Source organism: Sorghum bicolor, chromosome 4 (genome assembly GCF_000003195.3).
Source record: "Sorghum bicolor cultivar BTx623 chromosome 4, Sorghum_bicolor_NCBIv3, whole genome shotgun sequence".
NCBI classification, from domain to species: Eukaryota; Viridiplantae; Streptophyta; class Magnoliopsida; order Poales; family Poaceae; genus Sorghum; species Sorghum bicolor.
Genome location: NC_012873.2, coordinates 8,396,111 through 8,407,115, shown reverse-complemented (window position 1 = coordinate 8,407,115; position 11,005 = coordinate 8,396,111). Strand labels below are relative to the sequence as shown.

The 11,005-nt window shown below is 42.3% G+C and overlaps 1 protein-coding gene across 1 annotated transcript; it reads left to right on the top strand.

Moving 5' to 3' along the window:
• On the top strand, nt 5,645–10,438 carry LOC8073782 (protein FAR1-RELATED SEQUENCE 5). The gene is made up of 2 exons (XM_021458628.1): nt 5,645–6,055; nt 7,201–10,438. Exon 2 carries the CDS (start codon nt 7,553–7,555, stop codon nt 8,276–8,278), a length of 726 nt encoding a protein of 241 aa, XP_021314303.1. The 5' UTR covers nt 5,645–6,055; nt 7,201–7,552; the 3' UTR covers nt 8,279–10,438.

The window sequence follows — 11,005 nt, the reverse complement described above, 5'->3', positions numbered from 1 at the left end:
ACTATTAACTATACATATATATATCATATGCATGCTATCACCTTGTCGACCTTAGCAAAATCATAGATGATTGTTACCTGTATTCCTTGCCACCTACTTGATATGCATTTGGTGTAGATGTGCTAGTGCTTGATATAATCCATGATCCTGTAAGATGATTAATAGCTATGCAATGAACATAAAAGAATGACATATAACTGTATGAGATCTTGTCTGTACGTGATCACCCGGGATAACAGTGCAACCAAGAGGGCTATTATGGCTCTGGCTTTAGCTCAGTATGAAGCACTTTTCTAGCTTGTTAGAGGTTACCCGAAAGGGCGGAGGGGCTGAACCGTTTTGGGTATAGTGTGGCCTCTGTCTGTATGAGTATAGGCTGCGAGTCATTGTGCCATCGGAAGGGGGGCTCTATATCTGCGCGCAAAGGAAACCTTGCGGCCCTAACTTGTTAGACGAACTTTTGAAAGGCTTCATAGTGATCCCTGCCGACCTCCCTAGGAAGGGGGTTAAGAGATTAGCTACCTCGGGCGAAAGGGTAAATCATGACTCATGGGTAAAGATGTACAACCTCTGCAGAGTGTAAAACTGGTATACTAGCCGAGCTCACGGTCAGGAGCGGCCTTGGGGACATCTACATTAAGATGATGAGCTTGTTATGTTGTTATGTTCATTTGATTATCGTTTATGCTATGAGTTAATTATGCTTACACTTGATCATGGGATTAATGAATTATTTATGCTACCTTGATAATTGCTATTTAATTATGAACATGCTATCCACTATTAAAAGCTAAATGCAGTCAAACCAGTGTCAGCTATTTGAGCCTCATGAACCCCTGGTTATACTTGTTGAGTACGATATGTGCTCACTCTTACAATTTCCCAACACCTCAGGATATGACAATGAAGATGACTGGAATGAGGATTACCGTTATGAGTACTAGGTTTGGAGTCAACCAGTCAACAGTGTCCCTGTGTGGAGCTTCCGTCGAGAGCGTTGTTTACTCTATGCTATCATTTTTGTATGGGACTATGTGATTCGATATATATTCCGCTATGTAATAAACACTGCTATGGTACATTTGAGATTTGTCTACTTATGTGTGCGACTGTTTCTGGGGCACATATGAGTCTTTTATGCATCCTATTTTGTTCTTAAAATATGGGTGTGACATCCATGGAACCCTCGATTGTCATATATAACCACTAGATCCAGATCAAATGTACCAAATTAAAAATATTATGAAACAAAATTGAAAAATCATCCATTTTTTGTGAAAGCCAAATTGAAAAATCTCAAAGGAAACCAAATAAAACATACCGAAAAAGAAAATCAGAAAAAGATCATTCTTATTTATGAACAATTAGTTTACACCATTTTTATTCTATTTTTTATAAACAATTAGTTTGTCACTGTTCGTTGGTCTGAAAAGTTATGGCTGAAAATACCGTTCGCTATTATTATGAGAGAAAAAACACTGTTGGCTTACAGAAAAAATACGATTATAAGATAAGCGAACTGGCTCATAACTTACACCCAAACAATAGGAATAATAAAATATGCTTCAATAAGATATAATCTATCAAACAGTGGGAATAATAAAATATGCTTCAATAAGATATAATCTATCAAACAACAGGAATAATAAAATATGCTTTAATAAGATAGAATCTATAACTGATGGGCAAGGAATGAATCTCCGAGGTTTTTCATAACTTTCTCGCCTAGTACTTAACCCAATGACCAAGGCCTTATTTACTTCCTCAAATATTTTTTAAAGTATTTAAGATTCTTTGTTACATCGAGCTTTATAACACATATATGAATTATTAAATATAGATAATAAAAATAACTAACTGCACAGTTCATATATAATTTGTGAGACGATTCTTTTGAGCTTAATTAATTTATTATTAAACAACAATTGTTACATGCAAACGAATGCTACAATAACATTTTGTAAAGTTTTTTTAGAAGTAAACAAGCTCTAATAGATTTGGCATGGGCCATGGTGGGGTCCAACAGGGGAAGAGGAGGGTGTTTTCAAGGCACCGACGTCGGTGGAGAAAGACGCAAAGCGTGCACAGTCTAGGAGCCTTGTTGAGTTGGCAAAATTTTAGAATTTTAGGTACTGTAATATTTTTGTTTGTATTTGATAAATATTGTCCAATTATAGATTAACTAGATTTAAAAGATTTATCTAACAAATTACAGGTAAATTGTGTAATTACTTTTTGTTTTCGTTTACATTTAATACTAAACACATGTGGCGCAAGATTTGATATGACGGAGAATCTAAATTTTTTGGTAAAACTTTTTGAAAACTAAACAAGGCCAAAGATGTGATTTCAAGAAAATCGAGCACGGACAGAGAGAGAATCACTCGAGCGACAGATAGCTTTTTTTTTTTACCGCAGACAAGAGAAAACGTCTTTCTTTGAGTAAAAAAGCACGCGAGACAATCCACGTCAGATCGATTTCGTGGTCCTAGCGTTGGAGTGGTGGTACAAATGAATCAATATTTCGTGCGTGAAGTGATTTGATTAACGCTGGAAAACTTTTTGGTCCAGTGTGAAATAGGAGTACCAAGCGATACGCGACACCTGGGACTTCACTTTCAGATCCGATTCTAGCGGTTGCTGCTGAAATTGAAGCGACATAGCGCCAGATTTGCCGTTTTGGAGAGCGCAAAAGTATCTACACTACTCAGTCACGCAACACAAATAGATTACCGCTACTTGAAAATGATCCGAGATAGGAGAAGAAGAAAACTGGAGCTTTTACCACTCATCATCAATCATCCGCGGATATTCCGCGGACCAGCACGTCGTCAGCAGGTCACCTTACCAGGTCTTGTGTTGTTTAGCTCTTACCTAAACACTTTTCATCTCGTTCCGATCCATCGATATTTAGATACTTGCATTTAAGTATTAAATTAATATAGATAAAAAAAATAGCCAATTGCACAATTTGTATGTATTTTGCGAGACAAATCTTTTGAACATAGTTTGTGCTAAGTATCCAAAAGTTTTTTTTCCTTAACTAAACAAGGCCTTACCAAAATAAAAAGAAGGTCACCTTATTACTACTCGTCCACCAAAAATATATAATTTTTATTTTTCAAGGAGACAAGCAGTTTAAATTTGACTTATTTGTATATAAAAAATAATTATATTCTTCTTTTTCTGATTGAAAATACTACATTTATGATATATATATATATAATAATTTCTTTTTACTCTCAGTAGTAGTTACTCCCATGTGTATATCTCTAGATTTAGGGCGTATATGGCCCGATGAAGTGTATGTAGACAAAGTATATGATCATACTAAACCATCAGAGGTAGTATGTGGTATATATGTTAAGTATGCATATATACATATACACGTACGTGTATGTTAAGTATGCATATAAAGAAACGCGTAGGACGCGTTTTTTTACACGCGCGTGTAGTTACTCTCATCTATATATCTCTAGATTTAAGGTGTATATGACCGGATGAAATGTATATAGACAAAGTATATGATCATACTAGACCATCTAGAGTGATATGTACGTTAAGTATGCATGCATACATAGAGTATATGGTTATACTTATTGTATATAATATAGTAGTGGTATTTTAGTAATATATTTGTAAGATCTAGAGTATCTTAATATGAGTATATAAGCATACTCAAACCGATAAACAAGTATGAATACATACACAATATAGTTTATTGAAGATGAGAGTGTAGTAGTGTAGAAAGGAATATATATATATATATATATATATATATATATATATATATATATATATGGAAATTCCTTTGTACACGTACGTGTAGTTACTCTCATCTTCAATAAACTACATCGTGTATGTATTCATACTTGTTTATCGGTTTGAGTATGTTTATATACTCATATTAATATACTCTAGATCTTACCACGTGAAATTTTTTTTAAAAAAATATATTTTAAATATATTACTAAAATGCCACTACTATATTATATACCATAAGTATAACCATATACTTTATATATACATACATACTTAACATACATATCACTCTATATGGTCTAGTATGATCATATACTTTGTCTATATACATTTCGTTCGGTCATATACACCTTAAATCTAGAGATATATATATGATAGTAACTACACGCGCGTGTAATATATATATATATATATATATATATATATATATATATATATATATATATATATATATATATATATATATATATATAATCAAATCCGCCTGATCTTGTATGTGACGCACCAGCACGAGCGAGATTCTAGTGTAGCAGAGGCATCGTATATATCTGCAGCCAAAGCTTTGCTTTCGTCCAAGATTTGCGACGTGAAAGGATGAGAGGATCCCACCGGGACGAGATACCGACTGCACAGTGCTAGTGCCTGTACCTTTCGCTCGCCGGCGAGGAGAGAGAGAGGTAGCCAGCACCTAGCGTTGAAGCACGTACGCCTCCCTGCCCGCCTGCACTTTGCGTTGCTTCTTTGCGGGCGGTCCTGAATGGGATGGAACTGAATTGAAAGCGACGAGAGCTGCCGCGAATTCTCGCCCACGTCTCCTCCCCCACCTGATGCCTGATGCTGACAGTGGCACCTCAGCCATTACTGATGCATGGCGGCGTCTCCGCTGCGACCGATACGCATATGGGCTCGGCAAGCAGACAGGCAGGCCGGCCTCACAGTCACAGTAGCAGGTCGCAAGTCTCGGAATCCTGCGGGAATGAAGTCGCCAGTCCGTCCCTGCCAACGCACCGTGGTGATTTCCAAACCTCGGCCGGCCGACAAGTTGATCGGTCCGCCGGCAACTTGTGCAGCTCGCGGACAAAGGCGAGAGACCGACCCGACCGACTGCTGGCTCTGGCTGGCCTGTCCTCCTCTGCCGACATGGGGTGGTGGGGTGGGGGGGCTGAGCGTTTGATGACTTAGGGCAGACTAATTACAAAGAGAGAGATACGTATAGTATAGAGAGTTTCATGAAACCTGTTGTTATAGAGTTGCCAGACTGTGTCATGGAATTGCTCACTGAGTTCAAAGGCTTTTTGATTCCATTGGCCATACCTGCTAGAGGTGCTAGCTTCACGCATTGGGCTTCAGCAAAAAAAAATGGAGAGATCGGCGAGCCACGAGACAAAATCAACCATGGCCGAGAGAGCTGAGGCAGGGTGACCCACTATCTCCAATGATATTAGCAATTGACCCAGTACGAAGCATCATCGAATTAGCTGCAAAAAAAAAAAGGCTTCCTTCATGCAGCGCTTCCAAAAACGACAACTCAAAGATGCTCGTTGTACGCAGATAATGATGCCGCAATTTTTGCAGCACCAAATGCCACCGAACTGGATAACCTGCAAAAAAAATCCTTCTCGTTTTTGGAGAAAAACGGAGATATTCCCAACAAAAGTGGACCCGATCGACTGTGGTTTCACCCCTCGTGCTGAACTTCCCAGGAAAGATTTGCAATTTCTTAGAAAAATACTTGGACCTGCCGCTGCATATAATGAAGGGAATGAGACCTTTTACAATGGTTGGAATCACTTCCAATCGCTTTCCATCGCCTCCGCTAAATATCATTTTCTCTTGATTTAATTCGTCCGAGGACAATTTAGTCATTGCGCAAAGGCCTCTCATCCCCCACATGCCCGAACTCCACGATCTCTCCCAAATCGGACGCATGTTGCGTTTTTGTGTGCCGCCGCCACCGGCCTGCTCTCCCTCGACAACGCGACAGCGCCGACTCATGTGTTTGGGTGCCGCCGCAGGCTGCCGCTGCCGCAGGCCTGCTCTCCCTCGACCTCGCCCTCGCACAACGCCGCCCTGCCCTCCTCCCGGCGCCCCCGCCTGACGCGCCAGCCCCGTGCCCCTACCCGTGCCGTCATTGCAGACGCCGAGGCGGCCTTGGCCCCTGCTGGTCGCCTCTGTGCCCGCCGTCGAAGTGCTCGCCCCCATCCTCGTCGTGTCGACATTGTTCACCCGTTGACCCCCACCCCCCCTGGAGCTCTCCGAAGTGGATCTGATCGAGCACCATTCGCGAAGCAAGGTTCCTCTCGTATGCACTTGTTTTGCATTTGATTTCTTATGTCGATCTTAGGAAAAATTGGTATAGATAAACCAGTAATTTTGCATCTGTAGTGTAATGCAAACAAGTTTAGATGCTTTGTCCTTGTTTACAGGTTTTGACATTGCAGTACACTGCTGGTAGTTATTAATTTTATTCACTAGAGGAAAAGGAGATCTATTAAGGTTCTTGGGATTGGTTTGGTTAACGAGATCCATTAGTTTTGATTGTCCAGTCTCATGAGAGGAAGAAGCTCTCTCAAATTTTATTGGAACCTTACCACTTTAAAGCTCCCTGTACTATACCAACTTCAATAAATGTCCAGATTTTTTTACCATTTTTATGTTCCATGTAAAGAAACAAAATTAAATTTTTATTGTTTCTTGGTTGCTAATTAGATTGTCATAATTGATATGCCTGCAGCCCAATATTTGTTAACTCAGCGCTATCATTTTGCCATCTCACTTTGTTTTCCTTTTGTGCCACATCATAATAAGCCTCAAAGGCATGCTGGCAATATTATGTCACACCCAGTTTAGCCACAGAAAGACTATTATGTGACAAGGTTGAATATGTCCAGCACAATTTTATACTGCAAGGCTGAGAGAACTATTAAAGTTGAAACCATAAATAGTTGACAGTTCAGACAGTAATTCCAGGGAATAGATCTAAATGACCCTTGTGGGCCTGCAGCTCTGGGATTCAGAATGGGATTAATCTCTGTCTTGATACTCCTGGCTTGAACTTGTTGCAGAGTGCCTGACAAGCCACCAACAGTAGTCATTCATGCATCTTGCTCAGCACTTAATTCAATTTGCTCTTTAATTACTGTTATCAGGTCGGTTAGTTTAGGTATTAGAGTAAATTTTTTTTATCCTTGTTACTATTTGTATTTGTTTATACTCAGCACTACTATTGCGACTTGAGTCTTGGACCTTGATTATTTAAGCATGAGATCTCTTGTATGATGATGCAACTATTTCGGCATGGCATACTTATTTTTTTTAATTGAAAATGTTAACATGGACACGAGGCTTTCTGTTGCGCCGCTATGGCCATGTCTTTGTTTGATTTCTTTAGTTTGGTTTGTGGAATTTTAATTTGTTTAATGTTGTTAATTGATGCAGGAGGAAATGTCGGGTCTTGATTCTTTGCTGGAGTACAATGAAATTGTTAGGCAGATGTTTGGTAATAAAGAAGAAGGATTTCAGTTTTATAACAACTATGCTAAGGAGAAAGGATTTAGTGTGAGGAGAAGCTACTGTGAATGGGACAATGGCCATAATGAGATTACCCTTCGAAAGTTTGTCTGCAGTCATGAAGGTTTTCGGGAAGAGAAGGAGCTGAAGAGGGAGAGTAAGAAGCGGAAACCGTGGAATATTACTCGTGTTGGATGCCGTGCTAAACTTTCTGATTGCACGAGATCAGAGCACAGGGCAGTGGTATGTGAAGGATTTCATCGGTGGACACAACCATCCGATGGCGGAACCAGACGTTGCTTGTGTGCTGCGTTCACATAGAAGAATCAGCGATGATCAGAAAGCTGAGATTTTGGAGATGCAGATTTCTGGGATCCGCAAACACCAGATAATGGATATTGTGCAAAAGCAGTACGGTGGGTACGATAAGGTTGGATATACAATGAGGGACCTGTACAATTTCTGCCATCGCAATAAGCTGGAGACAGTTGCCGCTGGTGATGCTCAAACAGTCATCAGTTACCTGACAGAATGCAAACATAGAGATCCTGATTTCTTTTTCCAGTACAAGACTGATGGGGAAGGGCACCTGAAGGGACTGATCTGGTGTGACTGTCAATGTCGGCTTGATTACAGAGCATTTGGTGATGTCGTCGTATTTGATAGCACGTACAAAACGAACCGATACAACCTGCCTCTTGTTCCTTTTGTTGAAGTGAATCACCATGGCAGTACGGTTCTTTTTGCTTGTGGAATTGTTGCTCAGGAGACTATTGAGTCTTATGTGTGGCTGCTTAGCACTTTATCTGATGCCATGGCTCAGAAGCATCCGGTTTCCGTGATCACTGATGGAGACCTTGCTATGCAGAGAGCAATCAGGGTGGTGTGGCCAAATTCATCTCATAGGCTATGCATATGCATATTGAGCAGAACATTGTGCGTAATCTGCATGATGATGGTGTCAAGAATGATTTTAGGTGTTTCCTTTATGATTGTTGCTCCATAGAAGAGTTAGAGATGAAATGGCTAGAATTCTTGGATAAGCATAACGTTACAGATCAAGAGTCGTGGCTTTATCAGATGTATGAGAGGAGAGAAATCTGGTGTGCTGCGTATCATGCTGGTAAGTGCTATTTAGGACTGAGGAGCAACCAGCGGAGTGAGAGCCTGAACTCTAGGCTTCAGCTAAATCTAGATCGTAAAATGACATTGTTTGAGCTGGTGCAACACTTTGACCATTGTCTTTCACGGCTGCGTAGTAATGAAGCACATCTGGACTTTGATGCAGAGAATTCTGAGCCAATGTTACAACCAGATGCTTCAACTATTGAGAAAGAGGCTGCAAAAATGTTCACACCAGGAGTTTTTGCCAAGGTGCAGTTCAGCATAAAGCAGGCATGAAGTGTTTTATGAGAGAGCCCCTAGATGGCTATGATTTGCAGACATATATTGTTGGAAGGGTGGATAAAGGAGACAAAGAGTACTTTGTGAAATGTGAGATATGTGTTGATGAAGGCACTCTGAAGAGAATTTCTTGTTCTTGTCTTAAGTTACAGTCCCTTGGAACCCCCTACTCACACATCTTCTTTGTATTGGGCTATCGTGATGAACGCAAGCTTCCAGAGTGCTGTCATTATTTCTGCGATTTGAGTTAAATGCGACATTATTGACGGTAGTCAACTGTTACAAACACAATATTGACGGCAGTCAACTGTTACAAACACATTGATCATATTGAGGCGTTCGTTGATCTGGGCGATCATGTCGAGGCGTTCGTTGATCTGGGCGATCTTGTCATCCAGCTCCCACCGCTGCCGCGGACCGAGCTTGACGCTGGGCCAAAGCCGCTTCCGCTTCCTCGACTGCTCGGCGGCTGCTAGCCTAGACACGGCCGTGACGGTACCCAAACGGTCGAGCAGGGCGTCGACGTCAATGACGGCAGCCCTGAGCTCCTGGAGCCAGAGCCTGACGGCTTGGGCGCGGAAGTATGCCCCACAAACTGATGATAGCCCAAGTTCATTGAGAAGCTCAGATGTGGTCTAGGATCACCTCTGCACTACAAACATTAAAGTCATTCACAATTTTAATGGGGAAATGTAAAATATACTCTAAGAACGGTTGTTATCATGTCAGAGAGGGATGTACTCTATAGTATTATGAACCTAGTGAAATGAAAGCAACACTTCACTATATGGTGGTCATTCACACAAACAAGAGTTGAATCAAAAGACAATAGGCAATTGCTGTCAATTTAGACATATGAGAGCACTCCAAAGTTTTCACAAAAAATTATCTGCTTGCTCAAATCTGGATTACTACAAATTAGGGTTCAAATCTGCTTGCTCACCTAATACAAACATAATATCCCCCTACAATGTACAACAACTCGTAAAATCTCTAATAGTCCGTGAATTTGTTGGATGATAGCCACTGTAACTGAGGATCAACATCACAATTCACCACACAATTGCAATGTCATGAACTAGTTATGCATGAATTTCACATCAACAGGTTAAGTCTATCAGTACACGATGCTCTACCTTTTCTGCGTGGGGATTTGATATTGAACCCCTTGTGCTGCTCTGTCTGCTGCATCTTGGTGGCACAATGGTCACACATTCATGGAACAGAATTCGGACACTTTGGATCCACCTTCCTACTCCTCGGGGACTTCAAGCTACCCTCTGATGCAACCAACAACCAAAGAACACAAAAATTATTACAGCAGTGGACCAACAAGCTGCTGGAGAAAACAAGACAGGCCCCCATTACGGGTGATGAAGTTAACAACCTTCTGAGGACAAGGAGGAACGGCGGGAGTGGTGCGAGAAGAGTGAAATGGGTGACTTGGCGCCCTCCGACGAGCCGCCGGCGACGGCTATCTTGGCGAGGCAGGCGTCGGTGCAGACGTGGAACGGGTTGAGCGCATCGGGGCAGCGGGGATCCACCTTCTTCCCGTCGCCATTGGAACCTTCGCGCACTGCGAGACGCACGCACAGAGATGGGATTTTTCAGGAGCAGCGCGCAAAGATCGAAACTTGCTCATGGACAAGGAGTTCCAGTGACGAAATCCAGAATTGCAGATAGAGAGCTTATGGAAGACGTAGAGGGGGAGGCCGCCAGAGCCGCCCTTGTCGCGGCGGCGCGGCCTGAGATGCGTCGCGCCAGGGTCACTGTGCGTGCTCCCCTCGTACCCACGTGGCGGTAGCGGCACCTTGGGGACGGGAACGGGGTAGTACTCGGCGCAGCGGTCGAACGGGTTGGCGGCGTTAGGGCATACCGGATTGACCGCCTGCCACTGCCTCTCGCCGTCGGATCTACGTGCTCCCTTGACTCGCACTCGCACGCCGCCGCAGCTGCCCTCGCCTCCCTCTCTCACGCCGCCGCATCCGTGAAGGGGTGGGCGGCGTTGGGGCAGTCCGGATTGACCTCCTGCCACTGCCTCTCGCCGCCGGATCTACGTGCTCCCTCGACTCGCGCTCGCATGCCACTGTCGCCCTCGCCCTCGCCCTCCCTCTCTCATGCCGTCGCAGCCGTGCTTGGATGGCCGCAAACAAGTCAAGCGATTGGGAGTTTGGAACCCTATGACGAGTTCTCTCTTTTAATTAAAAAACATTTGCATCTAGTACTTCATTTATTACTCAATTTTTTTTTGCAATTATGCATTTACCCTTTTACCCTTCACAAAAAAAAAGAAATACGAAAAAGGAATTACCATTCCTTTATTTGGGGT

What these genes read in the sequence shown, in the direction of transcription:
- LOC8073782 (XM_021458628.1), top strand. Translation starts at nt 7,553, where the DNA reads ATGGCGGAACCAGACGTTGCTTGTGTGCTGCGTTCACATAGAAGAATC.